This window comes from Caretta caretta, chromosome 11 (genome assembly GCF_965140235.1).
Source record: "Caretta caretta isolate rCarCar2 chromosome 11, rCarCar1.hap1, whole genome shotgun sequence".
Taxonomy (NCBI): Eukaryota; Metazoa; Chordata; order Testudines; family Cheloniidae; genus Caretta; species Caretta caretta.
In genome coordinates, this window is record NC_134216.1 from 5,025,256 (window position 1) to 5,045,145 (window position 19,890).

At 39.8% G+C, this 19,890-nt stretch overlaps 1 protein-coding gene across 1 annotated transcript in view; it reads left to right on the top strand.

The window, feature by feature from the left end:
• The window catches only part of MAP3K2 (mitogen-activated protein kinase kinase kinase 2), a 92,542-nt gene that overhangs the window by 38,466 nt on the left and 34,186 nt on the right, over window positions 1-19,890 (top strand). Inside the window, exons 2-6 of the mRNA XM_048869189.2 lie at window positions 813-882; window positions 9,951-10,090; window positions 13,364-13,404; window positions 17,013-17,112; window positions 19,347-19,460. Of these exons, the coding sequence (XP_048725146.2) occupies window positions 876-882; window positions 9,951-10,090; window positions 13,364-13,404; window positions 17,013-17,112; window positions 19,347-19,460 (402 nt within the window). The 5' untranslated portion in view covers window positions 813-875. The remainder of the gene's footprint in view (window positions 1-812; window positions 883-9,950; window positions 10,091-13,363; window positions 13,405-17,012; window positions 17,113-19,346; window positions 19,461-19,890) is intronic.

The window sequence follows — 19,890 nt, forward strand, 5'->3', positions numbered from 1 at the left end:
GAACACATTGTTCCCTCTTGTGGGAGAGGATCCAGGAGGAAGAAAATCCAGCAGAAGAATTCTTTTTTGGAGAAACTTAGAGATAATGAGTTGTTGAATCTTCTGCCAAATCTTGGTATTTGTTATCAATTCACTCCATTTAATACCTAGTATTTTCCTAAGGCATTCGCTGTTATAGGCATTTATACAGCTGTCTATACCTCCAGTGCAGTGGTCCACAAACTGTAGGGCATGACCACTAGGTGGGCACAGAGGAACATTCAGGGGTGTGTGGCAGGGCCTGGGCCAGCCCCCCTGCGGGATGAGGAGGGAGCGCCCCCAACCCTACTCAGCCCCCCGTCTCAGCTCCTGGCCGTGCCTCAACCCCCAGCTGCAGGTTCTCTCTGAGCCATGGCCCCACTCCCATCCCCAGCCTTGGCCCCCTTACTCCTGTCTGTGGCTTAAGCCTCTTTCTCTCCCCCCATCACAGCCTTGCTCCCAGCTATGGGTGTGGACCAGGAGTGGGGGGGGGGGGGGTGTCACAACGTGAAAAGTTTGGTAACCATTGCTCTAGTGGATTTTCAGTTTTCACATCCATATGTTGAGGTAGAAATAACAACTGAAATGAAGATTCATAATTTGGTTTTTAAATTGTAGTTGTAGATGTTATATTAGATTAAAACTTCCAGCGTTTCAGACATGTGGTTTAAAACTCTCAAGAAATGTAGGAGTTAGTGAAAATAGTTATACTTCATATGTAAATTTTTTACACTTTAAACCTTTACTCTTAAGTCTTCAGAGCTTACATGTTTTTTAATTGTTTTTCTCTTTAGAAAATAAATGAATGCTAATGGGACAGCCATTTCCCTGAGGTTCAGGTTTTCTGGCTGGCTGCCATGATGGGTAAGTTACCTATAAGTGGAATCCAATTAAACTGTTACCTTGGCTTAATTCCTTGTGAAAAGAACAAGACCACTTACGTAATTAACATTTTTTATGCTGGAAATGCATGTCATGGCTTTGATAGTGAAATTTGAATTGAGGCTTGCACTTAAAGCAGACATTCAACCAGTTTGAATATGAAAAATATTGCAAATTGTTGACAAAATTACAGCACTTACTCTGTGGATATAGAATAAATTTAAAAGAAATTGAAAAAAGTTAAAGTATGGAAATGTGCTGTTAGGATACACAACACTCACTCTTTAATGACACCATGGGGGGGGCAAAATCTTTCTTTAAAAATGATTTTAATCTAATCTGAGACTACAAACACTCAAATGCCTTAATCATAAGCACATTTGATGCCTAGTTTCACTACAAGGTGGCGTAAAGGCTGTCTAGATGTCCTAACTATGCATTTCTGTACCTCAAAATGTTTGGATTTTTTGTTACATTTAACCTGAATTTTTGGGGTTTATGATGAATGATTAGTTTTTGGAATGATTACACCATCCCAATTTTAACCTAAAATACTGATATATACTCTCAACCGTAACTCTATTTTAGTGTATTCTTTGTCTGGGAATTATGATATAACTGATTTTTGTGTAAGTGTTGGTCCTAATCTGATACTTTAAAAAAAAAAAACAAAAAACAATGAGCCAGGATTGTTTAAGAATATAGTACTTTTCATGCTGCTAATGTTTCTGCACACGCTGAAATTTGTAAGAACAGGGATTTTGTCAAATTATAACATGCATTAGATGTTAAATTGCATTTAGTGTCCTCAAGCTAAAACTTAATTTCTTATTTTTATCAAATACAGTGGTCTAACATGCTTCTTCATTATAAGTAGGGCCCCTACCAAATTCAAAGTCCATTTTGATCAATTTCATAGCCAGAGGGTTTTTAAATTGGTCAATTTCATGTTTTCAGATATTTACATCTGGAAATTTCATGGTATTGTAACCATGAGGTTCCTGATCCAAAAGAGGGTTGTGGGAGGTTGCAAAACTGATATAAGTTGGTTGCGGGATTGCCACCCTCACTTCTGCATTGACTTAAGAACTGGGCTTTGCAGGCAGCAGCCACAGAGCTTCCTGCGGCCGGGGGAGATTCCTGGAGGTGGGTCTGATCTCCCCTGTGCTTCTGGGAGTGCCCCCACCATTCACCTTGCTCCAGCTGCTAGTCTTCTGGGTTGGCAAGGGATGGGATTACTTCTTCCTCTGCACGGCCGCTCTCAAGGGGAGATCATACCCATGGAGCACTGAAAATCCATGGGTATCCGCTTTATAGCTGCGGGTATCCACAGATGTGGATATCCCTGGACCATTTTTGCAGATAGCAGCATACATGCAGATACAAATTATGTATCCGTGCAGTGCTCTGATGGTAAGAGCTGGGTGGGCAGCTGTGAGGAACCACAATGCAGACCCTCCACCTGCCCTTGGTGGGGGGCTTGAGGGGCACGGACACAGACACAGACAGGGGGCTGCTTGGGCCCCCTGTCCAGGGCAGGTGGAGGGTCCGCCGTGGCTTCCCACAGCTGCCTGCCTGGCTCTTACCATGGCCGGGCTGCAGCTCCAAGCTACCTCCCTCTCCCCTGCATAGCCAGGTCAGGGAGAGATGTGCTATGGGGAGCCTGTGTCCCTCCACCTGCCCTGGGTGGGGGGCCCGAGCAGCCCCAGGCCTGTGTCCCTGCCCTCCAGGCCTCTGACCCAGGGCAGGTGGAGACACTTAGGTTCCCCATAGCTGCCAGTTCAGCTCTCCCCAACGTGGCTCCAGGTGGGGGAGGGGGGTGGCGGCTCGGAGCCACAGCCTGGCCACGGCAAGAGACAGCTGTTGGGGGCCACGGCGGACCTTCCACCTGTCCCAGGCAGTCCTCTCCTCATGCCTGGTGTGCGCTACTCTCTCAGTAGCTGGTAGGAGAACCCGGACGCACTCTCTCCACTGTTTTCCAGTCCAGGGACCCTCAACCCAGCAGCTCTGGGCTTTTACTCTCCCAGCCCTTACTGCTCCTTCCCTGGACTGCTTCCTGCTCTTCCCCCTTATGTCAGGGAGTACAACTGCAGGTTTCCTCTCCTGCAACCTACAAACTTCCTCTCTCTATAGACCTGCTGAGCTCCTCCCCCGACCTGGACTTCATCTGCAATTAGGCCCTAGCAGTCCCTATGTTTCCTCCAGGTGCAACCTAAGGTTAATTGGTCTAATTTCAGGCTTCGTGGGGGGGGGACCTCATCACACTTGGTATTCTTCTTTGAGTAGTGCTCCACTTCAGGATTGTGTGTCCATCTGACTTTGTGCCCATCCATGTGCTTTTGATGGGAGATTTTTGGGAACAGTGCCTGTTCGGCCCATGCATGCAACCGTCTCATCCTTTTGTCCCATACCAAGGTCATATAGGGCTGCCCAGGCAAACTGCCCTCAGTTCCTTCTCAACCACCTTCAGCTTGAGGCAGAACATCAACCATGCCCACTTTACTCAGACTTAATTTCTAGTATAGTTTTAGTTTAATAGTTTCTTTCCCCTTTTGTTCAATTTCCCCGATTGAGGGTTGATTCTGAACTTCTGCTTTGGGGTATGGCAGGATCCCCAGGGTTTAAGCAGAGTGTCTCCTGCCAGCAAGCTATCCCAAATCAATGACCGCCATTCTTGGTTCCTCTGCTATTTGGGAGACACCCATCTGCCCCAAGAAGTGTAAAATATGCTGCTCCTTCAAAACCAGATCTTGGGAAAACAGGAAGATCAAATTATTGATAAGGGAGTAAGCCCTAAGACTAGCTTCTGACCCAGGCTCTGAGAACCCTTCTGCACACAGGCCTCTGAGTACTCTTTATGCCTCGTAGAATTCAGGATCCCTGTCACCAGGAGTCTCGAAGGATCCAAGTGTTGCTACCCTGTCTGCCTCCGAGTCTTGGTGACCAGCTCAGGAGAGGCAGCACTTGTACTGATGTCTGCAGTAAAAAGAGCTTCATTTCTAAATCTCAGGGTACCAACAAGGAAAGTAGGAATACTAGATGTCTTAAGAAATCTTGGTCATCGCCTGATAAGTAAAGAAAAAAAACTGTCAGACACAGATGAACACAGTTTGTTGGGGAATAGTCAACATGCTTTTTGTAATGGGAAATCATGCCTCACCAGTCTACTAGAATTCTTTGAGGGGGTCAACAAGCATGTGAACAAAGGGATCCAGTGGGTATAGTGTACTTAGATTTTCAGAAAGTCTTTGGCAAGGTCCCTCGCCGAAGGCTCTTAAGCAAAGTAAGCTGTCATGGGATAAAGAGGGAAGGTCCTGTCATGGATTGGTAACTGGTTAAAAGAAAATAAAGGGTAGGAATAAATGGTCAGTTTTCAGAATGGAGAGAAGTAAATAGTGGTGTCCCCCTGGGGTCTGTTCTAGGCCCAGTCCTTTTCAACATATTCATGAATGATCTCGAAAAAGGGGGAAACAGGGAGGTGGCAAAATTTGCAGATGATACAAAACTACTCAAGATAGTTAAGTCCTAAGCAGACTGTGAAGAGCTACAAAAGGATCTCTCAAAACTGGGTGATTGAATTTCATCTGCCGTATTGTTGCCCAATGTTGATAAATGCAAAGTAATGCACATTGGAAAACATAATCCCAACTATACATATAAAATGGTGGGGTCTAAATTGGCTGTTACCACTGAAGGAGATCTGGGAGTCATTGTGGATAGTTCTCTGAAAACATCCACTCAATGTGCAGCGGCAGTCAAAAAAACTAACAGAATGTTGGGCATCATTAAGAAAGGGATAGATAATAAGACCGCAAATATCATATTGCCTCTATATAATTCCATGGTACTCCCACATCTTGAATACTCCATGCAGATGTGATCGCCAAATCTCAAAAAAGATACATCGGAATTGGAAAAGGTTCAGAAAAGGGCAACAAAAATTATTAGGGGTATGGAACAGCTGCCATCTGAGAAAAGATGAATAAGACTGGGACTTTTCAGCTTTGAAAAGAGACGACTAAGAGTGGATAAGATAGAGGTTTATAAAATCATGACTGGTGTGGAGAAAGTAAATAAGGAAGTGTTATTTACTCCTTCTCATAACACAAGACCTAGGGGCCACCAAATGAAATTAATAGGCAGCAGGTTTAAAACAAACAAAAGGAAGTATTTTTTCCACACAATGCACAGTCAACCTGTGGAACTCCTTGCCAGAGGATGTTGTGAAGGCCAAGACTATAACAGGGTTCAAAAAAGAACTAGATACATTCATGGAGGATAGGTCCATCAATGCCAGAAGTTGAGAATGAGTGACAGGGGATGGATCACTTGATGATTACCTGTTCTGTTCATTCCCTCTGGGGCAGCTGGCATTGGCCACTGTCGGAAGACAGAATACTGGGCTAGATGGTCTGACCCAGTATGGCCGTTCTTATGTTCTTAAGAAGGCTCCAGAGACCTCAGTTCCACTGAAGCTCCCAGTCACTCCAGTACCCTGAGAACATCTAAAATGTCCCTTAAGAGCCATACTATGAAATGGGACTCTGTACTGAGGACTTCAACTGCAGATGGCCATATCCAGTTTAGAAATTTTATGTCAGAGAGGTCTACACCATTGTACCCTTCCATATCCCTGGTGTGATGGGTTCCCCCGGGGGTGCCACCTAGAACTGGGGTACCGCTGAGCCCACCCTGACCCACCAGACTGGGCTCCCTTTACACTGTACTGCTGTGACAAGCTGCAAAACCCCCTCTAGCCTGCACTTTCACCAGCATACATACAGGTAGGGACACACTAAGCTGTGGTTACATGCAGTTAGGTTCTCTGACCAGCCCCTGCATGGAAAGGCTCCAGCTCGGGTACCTCCCAGCTCCTTAAGCACGTAACCCCTCCCCCAGAATATAAACCCAAAATTATACCATCTTGTGCTGCACAGAGGACTACAGCCTAAGCTCATAAAATTCACCCCCTCCCTCAGTGTGGAGAGGAATATGCAACAGCCTTCTTCCCCCCGAGTTAGGATTCCCATACACTAGTTTCGATAATGCAAAAACAAAATTTATTAACTACAAAAGATAGATTTTAAGTGATTATAAAGCAAGCAGATCAAAGCAGATTACCTAGCAAATAAACAAAAAATGCAATCTAAGCTTAATATACCAAATAGGTTGGATATGAATAGCAGATTCTCACCCTAAGTGAGGATATAAGCAGGCTGCAGATTCTTAAGGGGCAAGCTGCACTTGCTTCCAATTTGGAACCCCCAGGTGTTCCATTCACAGTAAAAATCCCTTTAGCCTAGGTCCAGCACTTCCTCTAGTTCAGTCTTCATTCCTCAGGTGTTTCCAGGAGTCTTCTTGGGTGGGGAGTGAAGAATCCAGATGATGTCATTCCCCTGCCTTATATAGCTTTTGCATATGGTTGGAACCCTTTGTTTCAAAGGTTGCTTCCCATGCCAGTCAGTGGAAAAATACTGACATTCCAAGATGGAATCCAGCACCAGGTTACCTGGTCATGTTTCCCTATAGAGTCACAGCAGCCATCTCCCACAGGCTGTTGAGAGCCTTCACAGGAAGGCGCACCAGATGGGAGATAAGCTTCTCCTAAGGCCTATTGTTTCTTCCTAATGGCTCATTTAACCTGAATGGGCCCTTCCCAGCCAGCCATCTAGACTGAGAGCATTTTGCCTAGTGGGGGATGCCCAGGAATAGCTATGTGTGAAATAGATATAGTCAATATTCGTAACTTTGGATACAAAAATAATACATATTCAGCAAACCATAGCCTTTCCAATGACACCTCACATGCCTTATATTGCATAAAATACATCATAATCATGATATAATTATATCATACTAATATCACTATGAAGAATATGGGGTGCAGTGTCACACCTGGTCCTTATACCATCATCTCATACCTCTGTATCATACTATCGGAGTCTGTCCCTCATATCAAGTGTTTGACATCCATAGCATTCATACACTCAACACAAGTACCTACCTTGGTACCAAAGCCGTTCTCCACCAGACCTCATTTAACTCCTTCCTACATACCACCAGTACCACAGGAGTTTAGACACTTAAAAACCTGCTTGTCTACAGTGAGCTAGAATCCTTGTTACTTACTGGTACCGGACAGCTGTCTGCACAGAGATGCTCTTGGTCGCTCACTCCACATTTTTTCATTGGGACCACCTTGTTTACAGACTTGAACCATCCAAAGTGAACAGTTATCACCAACTCTGGATTATGTTGAGGATGACTCTTCCGACTCTCAGATTTCAGTACAGCATTCTCCTGTTTATCCTCCAAGACATCATTTTTCTACCTTGACCCCTGTGCACCTGATATCAATGGTGGATGCCTCCTCCTATGCTCTCTGGGCTCCTAGAGTAACCTTGTTGGGACCCCGGGTCCTTTATCACCAATAGTTCATTAGGGCCCTGAATCGCTGTCATAGGGCACATATGCAGAGAGAGTCTCCCCAACCTCTACTTCCACGGTCTCAACCAGAACCACTGGAGGAGACCTTCAAGGAGCAGGAAGCAAGGGCTGACCAGGAGGTGACACCTCACACAATTGTATTGTCGTCATTGCCTGGCGAAGCTGCACTGCCTCCACCACCTTCTATGGCAGATGACTTCAGGTAGTTCAGCAACTGATGAGGCACATCGATGACATGCTTCAAATCCTTTGATCCAGGTCCAGGATTCTCATCATAAACTCCACCATAAATCATAGTAAAGAGCAAGTGTGCATCAGTTGGCTTGCTTGAGAGTATTGCAGTAAGAAGCAGATCTGCTTTTAATTTTTCCCTTGGTAGGAAAATTTTAGAGGCTTTATACCATTATTATGAATGCAGATTTTCACTATTGGTTAGTTCCAAGTAAAAGTTTTGACCTGCCTATTTTGACAGGTTTCAGAGTAGCAGCCGTGTTAGTCTGTATCCTCAAAAAGAAAAGGAGGACTTGTGGCACCTTAGAGACTAACAAATTTATTTGAGCATAAGCTTTTGTGAGCTACAGCTCTGTAGCTCACGAATAAAGACTGTAAACTAGATTTAAATTATTTGAATGTATCGAATCATCAACCTTCATCCCACACAAACTCTTGGGTAGCTCATTACTGCTATTGGCTAACAATAACTACATTTTTAACATCTTCAGTTGTGTGCAGACATTTACAATTGTGGTGTTACTGCAATCATATGGTACTGTTACAATATTTTATGACAATTCTTGCGGTACTAAAGACAGGAAATGGTATTTTTGAACTTGCCAGTGTTTTTATCTTTAAATAAATGAATTTACTGTAACTTGACTTTTATTTTTGAGTTCAGTTTGATCAATGAGCAATAATAGATGATTCATATTTATTAGATTCGTATTTATTATTTAGAGCTCTGTGAATCTCAAAAATGCGTCCCTTCCACGAACAGAAATTGATCCAATAAAAGATATTACGTTACCTACCTGGTCTAACTAATTTTTAGGCATTCATGGCCAAAGGTCTTTGGATAATTTAAAAAAATTAAAATCTGGATTATATTTACTATTTACATTAAACAGTTGTTTATACATTATACAAGTTTGTATTTTATTCTTTTCAACCACTTTTTAGTGTTCAGCATAAACCACAGCTTAAAAGGACCGTGACAGTGAAATATTAAGTTGCTGTAAATCCCAGTACAAGTTATTTTAAAGAAGAGAGAAGTTAGCTAGATGAACATGGAATCGCTGTTATCCCCAGCTCTTCCTTTCCTTGTGTAAGGTGGTGATGGCATAAATGAACAGTATCAGTTGCAAATACTGTAGTTGAGGAGTCACCATTCATATTTGTCAGTGACATCTGACTTAGCCCTGACACCTCTTCAAGTGAGAGCACATTATTCTTGCTTGCTTCCTACTTCTGCAAAATTAACATTATAACAAAATTGCATTTCACAAGAATGCTTGTCAAGGATCATAAAATTGAATCTTTGAACCTGGCATTCATTTATGCATAGGACCAATGCAGCCATTAATATTTAACTTTGATAACCTAATAGAGTTCTTCCACAGGGTTGACTGCAATGATTGGCATTCTATTAAAACATTAGAGACTCTGGTGTTTCACCTTTTGAAGGACTGATGGGGTCATTCATATAGTTGTTTGACTTTGTATTGGCCTCAAAGGAGGGTTATGCACATTTAAAATGTGAGTTTCCAAGAGGAACTAAGTTTTAATATATGTAACTGTTCTCTCCTTTCTACCAATCTCCCAGGCTTTCCCTGCTGTGCAAACAGCTTTAGTTGTATGAAATATAAAGTCATGTGCATGCTTAATCCATTTAAGCAGTTCTCTAGATTCTAGTGGGAGCTCTTCACCACCTGTCTACATGAACTTTGCAGCAGAATTTGTCCTGAAGCTAGCTAAAAACTACATTGAGAGCAATCAGCAAGTAGCAAAAGTCTCTTCTAATTAGAGTTCCAATGTGTTGCTTTTTCGGTGTGCCTGAGTTCTACTGGTTTAGGTTGGGGAAGAATGATACCCACAGTAAATTGTTAACTTTGGTCTTTCTGTGCCACAAACAAGTACTGCCATAATAGTGCATCTTTACAAATTGAAGATCTAATTTTTTTCTCTCACATTTTCCTAAGCGTTTTACACGAAACAGCCTTTGAAACCCTTTTTCCTAGTTATAGTCTGCAGTTGTATCGAGGTGAATTGAATTGTCAGTCCTAATTTGTTGGGAAGCTGCTTTTACTTTTTTTCAAAAATTTAAATTTAAGTACTTAACAATAAAAGTTGTTTAGTTCCTTAAGTCCTGCTTATGATGTTACTTCCTAGAAACAAATTAAATGAATGTTTGTAATTGCAACATGCTAGCTACAGGATCTTTTTTTTTTTTTTAAGCTAATTGTGATGAATGTGTGTGCCCTTTCTTAAGTTTTTAGGAAACATGTTTATTTTCCTAGTTAATTTTTAAATGCTGCTTTCAAGTGAAACAGTTTGAACTTCTAAGTGTCCTATTGTTGGTGTTTGTTTTTTGTTTGTTTTTTAAACAGATGATCAGTCTTTCAATTCTATCGAGCAGCAAGCTTTGAATTCAATCATGCAGGATTTGGCTGTCCTTCATAAGGCTAGTCGTCCTGCATTGCCAGTACAAGAAACAGGAAAACCAAAATCATCTTCACCCAAAAAACAGGTAATTTTCTGCATTCTTGTCTAACACAATGAACAATGTATATCCTACTGTGACTTCTATAATTTTCCAATTGCAAGACCAAAGTCAGTGTTAAATGAGCTATTCTAATCCCTTGTGGATGCTGCATATTTTTGAAATTAGTTACAAAAATGAAGAGTAACGTTTCAGGACACATTCTAAACACATGCACACTAAATGTATCTGGTGAAGGTAAAGCATCCCCTTCCTACTCCCTAATTGAATATTTAAAGACAGAGAATTACACTAATTGTCAAGATCACACTTTGGTTTGGATCACAGTCTTTTTTGCTGACTTATTTTAGGATTTTTATTTTAAAAGCAAGATTTGCTGCCGTCCCTTCTTTGAATTGTTTCTTTAGACTGAATTTAGTCATATACAACTGAATTGGACTATCCAGGTATTGAAACTGTCATATTAAAGGTGGTTTGCAGTGGGGGGAAATACATAGAGAAAGTATGAAAGATTTTTTTTTATTTGTTTGACATTAGAAATACTAGTTCTTGTGAACTGTGTTTTTCCCAGAGACTATGGGCAGCTAGAGAACTAGTGGAGATTGTGGTATTGCAAAAGAGAATTGATAAAGCTGAACAATTGGGTGGGGGGAGGAGTTTTTAGTCAGAATGTTCAAATTTTATATTTATTTTGAAAAATAATATTTAGGGCTTCTGTGAGCTTCATAAAGAAGCAAAAAGCCACAGTTTTTCGCCTTTGTACAGTAGGTCACATTCTGTACATTCTGTATAAGGGCATGTGAATATCATTGCTCATGAGAATAATCCCATAGAATTAAATGGATGTTTGTTGGATTGGGGCCTGAATTGGTGGTCTATCAAGACATTTGAATTTTTACATGTATTTGTGTATTAATCTATTTTATCTTCAGTATTTGGGAGGAGGGGGGGGGGGGGTCATTCCTTATTGGTGGTTTAAAAGCCATAGATATTCCGCTTGTAACAAACAAGGAATTGTGATTGGAATTCTCCGTTTGAGAATTTGATGAGGTTGGTATTACTGAAACCTGATGGGTTGATTCACACAATCAGAATGTTAAAATGGCAATACTGATTTAGGAAGGATTGAGCGGGCAGAAGGGGAGGAGGAGTGGCACTCTGTCATAAATCGCATAATCTGTTTCTGAGTCAGTGATAACTTGGAAGAAAATGATCTTGAATGTTTATGGATCAATATCCTAACAAATAAAGCACAAGATGGGGTACTAGTTGGTGTCTGCTATAGACCTCCCAATCATACTAGGGAACAGGATGACAACCTCCTTATGTACCTATTTACAATGTGTAGGGAAAAGAACTGTGAGATCATGGAGAACTTCAGTTTGAGTGATGTGCTGGAGTTCTCATGCTGCCAGTATTAAAACAGCCTTAGAATTCCTAGACATTATAGATGACAGTTTCCTAACTCAAAAAGTGTTGCAGCCAATATGTGGGTAATTCTTTCTTAGACCTTGACCTAACCGATGAAGAGGAACTGATTACAAAACTAAAAATTAATGGTAGCTTAGATACAAGCTTGTATCATAATATGCAAGCAGAATAAAGTCCAAACCAGTAATGTGTGTACTTGGTGCTTTAACAGGGCCAGTTTCACAAAGCTGAAAACAATTGTGAGCCAAATCAGATGAGAGGAAGATTTTAATCAGAAAAAATTGAATGATAATTGGAAATACTTTAACACCTTGCTAGCTGCCCAGAGAGTCATAATCAAGGAAGAAGGCTGTCTTGGTTAAAAAAAACTGACCTGGTTTAGAGGGGAAGTGAAGGCAGCTGTAAAGCATGTGTGTATATTAAGATAAAAAGCAAGTTTTAAAAAATATATTAGGAACAAAAAGTATCCTGACAGTAGTATTGCTCCATTACTGCATGGAAATGATAGAATTATCAATAAAAATGCAGAAAAAGTGGACGTGGTTCAATAAATATTTCTGTTCCGTATTTGGGGAAAAACAGATGATATGGTCTCATCATATGGTGATAACACTCTTTAACATCCTTCAGAGATATTAGTGGAATGGAACATTTTTAAATCAGCATGCCCAAATAACTGCCCATCCAAGAATTTTAAAAGAGCTTGCTGAGGAGCTGACTGGACCATTAATGCTGAAATGCTGGAGCACTGGGGAAATTCCGGAAGACTGGAAGAAAGCTAATGTTGTGCCAATTTTTAAAAAGAATAAATGGGATGACTCAGGTAAATTGTAGGCTTGTCTGACTGACATTGATCCTTGGAAAGATAATGGAGTGGCTGATATGGGACTCAATTAATAAATAGTTAAAGGAGAATAATATAATTAATGCAAATCGCATGGGTTTAGGGAAAATAGATCCCATTAAACTAACTTGTAATCTCATTTAAAAAATCAATTATGGTTGATACAGGTCATAGTGTTGGTATAATATCCTTAGAGTTCTGTAAGGTGTTTGACTTGGTACCGCATGACATTTTGATTAAAAAACTAGAAAGATCTAAAAGAAAAATGGCACATGTTAAATGAATTAAAAAACTAGCTAACTGATGAGTCTGAAAAAGTAACTGAAATGAGAATCATTGAACTGGTGTGTTTTTCGTCGGGTCCCGCAGGGTTCTGTTCAGTTATTTTAATATTTTTATGAATTATCTGGAAGACAACCTAAAAATCATTGCTGATAAAGTTTACAGATGACACAAAAGTTGGGGAGCAGTAAATAATGAAGAGCAAAGGTCACTGATTCAGCGCGATCTGGATCGTTTGGTAAAGTGGGCACAAGCAAACTACATGCATTTTAATACAGCTAAATGTAAATCAGGGGTCGGAAATCTTTGGCACGTGGCCCATCAGAGTAATCCACTGGGGGGCTGTGAGACATTTTGTTTACGTTGGCAGGTATGACCCCCTGCAGCTCCCAGTGGCCGCGGTTCGCCGTTCCTGGCCAATGTGTGTTTTTTCTCTCACAAATGTTTAGTTTACTTCAAAACCATCCTTTTGATCCTCATGGATTTCTGGACTTATCATATCTGATACCTTACCAGAAGAAATAGTCTTCCACTTGTCTGTGTTAGTTTCTGCCAAAATGTTCAGTAAGGCAGAAAAGAATATAAATAAACCTTATGGCCCCTCTAAAGATTAAACAAAATGTCTGAGAATGTTAAATGTATTTTTATGGTTTTCTGAGTAAGAATTTGTCACCAACTAATAATTTATAATGGTTTCTATTATGGCTTTTTAAAAAATGTATAATTTCTCTCTTTCATTACAGAATGATGTTAGAGTCAAATTCGAACACAGAGGTGAAAAAAGGTAAGGCAGGAAAAGAAACTCTTTAATGCATTTCTATTGCTAGTTTATGGGTTTTATTGCTGTTTCTCTGCTAGTGTCCCAAAGAAACCATTAAAAGTACTTGATAGAAATTGATGTACACACATGACTTAAGAGAAATAGAACAGTCAGCACAAATAAGCAGAAAATAGAAATGTATAATTTAAACAAAATTAATTAAAAGCTGTTAAATGTAGACCCCAAACTGTTCTTAAAACTAAAAAGGTATCTTATTAGCAAATGTCTTACCAAATCTTCATATGTTAGCTTTTAAAATAGAACTTTCTAGCATAGATTAATTACACAAACAAGGAGTGTACACCTCAAATATAAGTAGATTTGTATATGTGGTCAGGAATTGTTGAAGCAGTATGGTCATGGTACATGAAGTGAGAATGCAAAATCTAAACTGGATCACCAGAGCTATTTTGTTATCAGTACAAAGAATTTATAGTGATTACTGAGACTACCATATTTGCCTGCCATCCTAGTTGGGGTCTGATGCTGTGTGTTGTAGTCACTAGCAGCAATGATCTATAAAATGATCTATAAAAGTCTAGTTTAAATGTTAAGAAAAAAAATGTTGATCATGAGGTCAGAGGAATACCTGATCCAGAGCGGTTTTCCATTACCAGAAATGTGTAGACAAACTCTCAATGTAACTTCCAGAGAAATGAGTTGAGCAATTCATGCACTTGTGCAGAAGGGCAGACTAATCTGGAGACTTCTTCCAGCCCTAAGCTTTATTAAGTTGATATATTTGTAAGAGTGAAAAGTGGGATTTAGAAAACTTTTTTCATTGCATAGTTAGCTTTATACTCTTTCGATTAGTCAAGGAATTGTCAAATAGGATTTACTTAGATGTAAATTCCAAAGAATGGACCTGATTCTTCAAATGCTCTCTCATGAATAACTTTATTCACGAGTGAAGTTACTGGGACTTATTCTCATATGAATAAGTGGTTGCAGGATCAAGCCCTACATTAGTAAGAAAAGGAAACATTTTGATTTGATCTTTCTGTACTGACTGTGATTTTGTGGGAAAATCCTAACTGGCAATTCTTCTATAGGAAAGTCTTCTGAGATTTGTAACTGGGCTGTTCTGATTGGTTTCCAGATATTCAAAAAGATATTAAAAAGCTTAAAATGCATAATTAAAGCTAAGATGTATGACTCAATCTCCCCTTTGTGGAGGTCTCCCACTCTCCTCCTTCACTGCCATTCCTCCTTCATGCATCTCCTTTGCTTGGAACTCTGTTCCTGAACAGGTTTGCCATGCCTCATTTCTCTTCTCCAAGTACTTCCTGCCAATATGCTTCTTACTGTAAATCCCTAGACCTTCCTGTGAGTAGTGGTCACAAGTTAAACTATTGAAAATTAACTCAAAATAAAAAAACAACCTCAAAAATTCTGGTCATATTCATTGTGTAAATTGTAAACTCTTCAGTACTATGTAACCAGTAATAATGATGATAGAGAATCCTATTTTTAACAATAGCAAATGCAACAGTTCTCTTTTCCTTTTTAAAAAACCAGATTACACTGAAGCCTGTGCTACTGGTCACCAGTTGTTAGTGGCCTGTAAAATCTATCAATGCAAGTTCTTCCATGCTAATCAGAATGCAGTGTGGCCACCTTTTAAAATGGCTAGAAAAATAGAAGTACTCTTACTGGCCATTAACAGACTTCACTGTCTGTGTCTAGAATTGTAATTGAAATGTATTAGCACATCATTTGTGGAAGAATGCTTTATGTAATGCAGAAGACATCCTTGTAGCTTCCTTTAAAATTAAGACTATTCAGGCCAGATAGAAGTGATTTGGAGCTAATGCCCAGGTGATACTGGAGAAGGAAGGTGGGTGAGGTAACATTCTTTTATTGGACCCACTTCTGTTGGTAAAAGCGTGCCTTTTTCACCAACAGCAGTGGGGACAATAAAAGATGTTACCTCACCCACCTTGTGCCTCTAGTATCCTGGGTCCAACATAGCTACAACTGCAAACAGGTGATACTGGACGAACCACGTCCAATATGCAGGTTGAGCTCTGTTCTGTGTAAGAACATGCAGTTCCAAAGATACCAGGATGGGGTGGCACAATGGACATAGGGTTATGCAATAAATAAATATTTTGAATGGTGCTTCTACATTGTTGTAAAATAGGAGGCAGAAAGGAGGAGTCAGAGCTATTCATAAGTTCCTAAGATAATATATATGGCATTCTAAACTGATAGCCAAAGTCTTCTAGTAAGCAAAGTTCCAGGCTTGCACAGTTAACTAAGGTGAGAAAGGAAAGAGACGATGACCTAGCTTCTCTCCTCCTTTTCCCGAGGAAACAACGTTCTTACTGGTATGTTGGTTAATGAAGACACAGATAAAAGGGACCATTAGCCATTGTTAATTTTCCAGCATAATATCCATAAAATTCAAGTGGAATTCCTCTTCAGGATTTGTGGTTCATATCTGCCTCGGTCACTTAGAATAGCGATGAAGGAAAAGTCTGTTATATGGCCTTCTGCTGAAATAATTTAATAGCTTCTTTTTGAGAGATATTTGTACGTAATGGAAGCTCTGAGAGTGACACACATTTAGGATCTTTTAGTTTTGGTGGCATTCAGCTAATAGGAAATCTTTAAGTTTATATCCCACATTTTAGAAATTTTTAAGGGAATTTTACTTAAAGAAACACTGTCAATGTTGTTAGTCTTAACAATTTAACTACATCATATCTTTCAAAAAGGGCGGTGGCTGGATGGTATTTTTAAACTCTCCTCGTGATTCTAGAAAATTTGTTAGCCAGTTAAAATGAAGGCGGTAATATTGATGTAATTCTAACTCTTCTGCTGGTCAGTCCATTACTCGCCTACATCCTGTTTTTCTTAGGGCAGGTCTACACTACAAATTCACATCGGCACAACTGCAGCACATCTGGTGAAGATGCTTAAAGCCAATGGGCGAGAACTCTCTCATTGGCTTAACTCCACCTCTGCAAGAAGTGGTAGCTATGTCAGTGGGAGAAGTTCTCCCGCCGTCGTAGCTCTGTCTACATGGGTGTGTGTGTGTGTGTGTGTGTGTTAAGGTCGGTATAACTACTTCGTTCGGGGTGTGGATTTTTCACACCCAAGTGGCGTAATTATACCGAAGTAAGTATGTTGAACAGATCAAGCCTCAGTGATAGCTGCCTCCCGTGTTCTACTTAGTTCTGTTAAACAGAAGTTATTGAAATTTACAAGAATCCTCCATTCTGGAATAGTTGGAGCAGGATTCTGGAATACTTAATGCTGTGAGTGCTCACCAGAATGGAGCAATATGCAAATTACTAAAGCACAGCTAGCAGGACCTAATTTTATGCCTAGTAAAATATGAAAAACTGTGAGCGTTCCTTTAATTTTTACTACAGAAGATGCTTTTTAAATTTATTCTGCATATTAATGTTCCAGAAAGGCAGGCAGCTAATATTTGGTAAACTGTTTTTTCTTTTTCCTGTTATAAGATTATTCATGGGTAATTCATTAATAAACAATGATCCTTTCAAATTAGTGAAAAATTTCTCCGAAAAATTTCTCCAAAAAATTTATTTTTTGTGTTACAGGATTCTACAATTTCCCAGGCCTGTCAAACTAGAAGATCTTGCATCTAAAGCTAAAGTTGCTTTTGGACAGCCTATGGACTTGCATTACAGCAATAATGAGGTAATATTCTGCCTTCCTAAATCCTCAGTTTCTAATGTATTAATGGTTTTGACAGCTGAACATTTCAAGACTGAAATCCAACGTATTTTCATAATGACTGAAGGCCACCTGATGGCCTCCTGCTTAAAAAGTTGCAGAATGGCCAAGGTTAGTCACTTCTGCCATGAGTTTGCAGGGTTCTCCAGTGCACCATTCCCTCAGGTGAATGGGATTTGTCTAAACAGGGATAAGGAAGAGGGCACAGCCCAAAATGTTGTAGGGAGGCAGCATGCCCTGATGGATGGGACACCAGACTGGGGATGGGGGTCATGAATTTGATTTTTATTCCCAGCTTTGCCACTGACCTGCTGTGTGACTTTGGACAACTCATTTAATCTCTTCTTGTGCCTCCCTTCCTTTTTGTAAAATGTGGATGATATTTACCCTCACAGTAAAGTGCTTGGAGATTTAAAGATTAATATTATGTAAGTGTTAAATACTATTATTAGAATTGGGACATTTGAGTAAAGAGCCGGACCTTCTGTCCCATTTCTGGACTTAATTGTTTTCTTCCCCCTAGTTCTTCTGGGCAGCACAGCCAACTGAGGAGCCCCAGAAAAATGGGTGCCCCTGCCTCGTGACCCGCTCTGCCTACCCGCCTGGCTCTCCTGTTGGTAGGAGCATGAGGGAAGGGGGAGCAGCAGAGGGAGCTACTGCAGGCAGAAGGGGTGGGGAGGGCACCCACTTGCTCTGGCCCAGGGCCCCACAAAAGGGTAATCTGCCTCTGGGCATGTGAATGAATTTTCTGCTCTTCTTGTCCCCTTTTTGAGTTAAAATGAGAAAGGAGAAGGTATAGTCAGAAGTGTGTTAGAAACAACCTGCCACTGTTAAGCTAATAAATATTAGAAACTACTGTTTACCTTGTCTTCCCTCTTTTCTCCCCTGACCATTTGTTTGGGGTTGTCCACTTGTTGTATTGTAATTAAGGTCTTTGAGGTAGGACTAGGTATTTCACTAGGAGGATGGTGAAGCACTGGAATGGGTTACCGTGGGAGGTGGTGGAATCTCCATCCGTAGAGGTTTTTAAGGCCCGGCTTGACAAAGCCCTGGCTGGGATGATTTAGTTGGGATTGGTCCTGCTTTGAGCAGTGGGTTGGACTAGGTGACCTCCTGAGGTCTTTTCCAACCCTAATCTTCTAGGATTGTATGATAGGACAGTCTTTACTGTACTTTATATCTCTACAGTGACCGTTATGGTGATGTCCCAATCCCTGATTATGGGTTTTAGGTACTAACATAATACAAATACTAATAGCTTAGTTTCTGGTTTTATTCTAAAATGTACACCACCCCGCACCTCCACACACACCCGTTTGATTGTGTTTTTCTTTGAGTAACATGGAAGTTAATTGATTGCTATAGAACCAAATTTGCAAAATGTTTCATTCCTCAAATTTCATTACAATAGTTACTTGTGGGCAGGGAAAATCCATTGATATAGACCAGTATTGTGCAGTTTCTTTTTATAAACAGGAGATATTTCAATTCTAATTTGATTAAAATCTGGTTATGGCTTAAAAAATGTTAATTATAATTTAAATGGATTTCAGTTGGCAATTTGTGACCCTGGCCTAGGCAAAGAATTAATTCAGTTCATGCCTTCCTAGTGAGGCCTGTATTTATCCCATGTAGGAATGTTTATGTCTAGCACCTTTCTTGAATAATGTAATTACTTAATAGATAAGTCATTGGGGAATGTGTACAAACAACATTACTGTTTTTAAAAAATGTATTTTGAATGTATACTATGTGAGGTGACAAAATACTGTACATAATGATGTAGAAAAGAAATTATATATGAGCTCTGTGGGGGGAAGGTATAGTGATTTATTATGATACTTCTATGTAGGAGAATGAAGAAAATATACTATAAGATGCTACATGTATCTAAAGCTGCAGAAAATGTTACATTGTATATTTTGAAATGGTTGTTACTTTGTTATGAATGCCTGCTTCATAATGCTTTGCAGACTAGAAGGCAAAGTTAAAGTTGTGATTCAAATTTAACATTATTTCCTAATTCTCTTCAGTGCCTGACTGAGGTGTCTCAATGCTGTATTATTATAGTAGTTTATATTAATTGGTTTTAAAATCATTTTTTGGGGGGTTCTTAGTCACACACAGTATCGGGTTTACACCAACACTACTCTTTTTGTCCCTTACTAAGACAACTTTTTTCCTCTCTCTCCCTGTAGCTGGTGATTCCATTAACCACACAGGATGATTTGGACAAAGCTGTTGAACTGCTAGATCGTAGTGTTCACATGAAGAGCCTCAAGATATTGCTTGTAATACATGGAAATTCACAGGTATGAATTAGTATATTTATTTATGTCTAGATTAAAGAGTTCAACGGGACATTGCCTACTTAAAAATTACACTTCTCTGTGAAATATTTATCTATTATTGTTACAAGTAACATATAAGAGATTAGAGAGTATGTTTTTTCTGTTTTTTGAGTTTGTTTACTTTATGCATGCAACATTTCATGTTTGGTCATTTTCACTGTGTTCCCCTGGAGAGTTAAATTATTTGAGTTACCCTCTTTGTGTGGGTTTTTCATACAGCAGCAAAAGATATTTTTTAAAATAGGAAAATGTGTAAAATCGCCAACATAGGCATGCAATTTCAGAGGCTAATGCATTTAACTTTTTTAAATTAATAATTTCAAATTTTCTTTAAATAAAAAAAGAGGTGTTCAAATGTATCTGTCACAACAAATGGTAACAGTGAAGATAT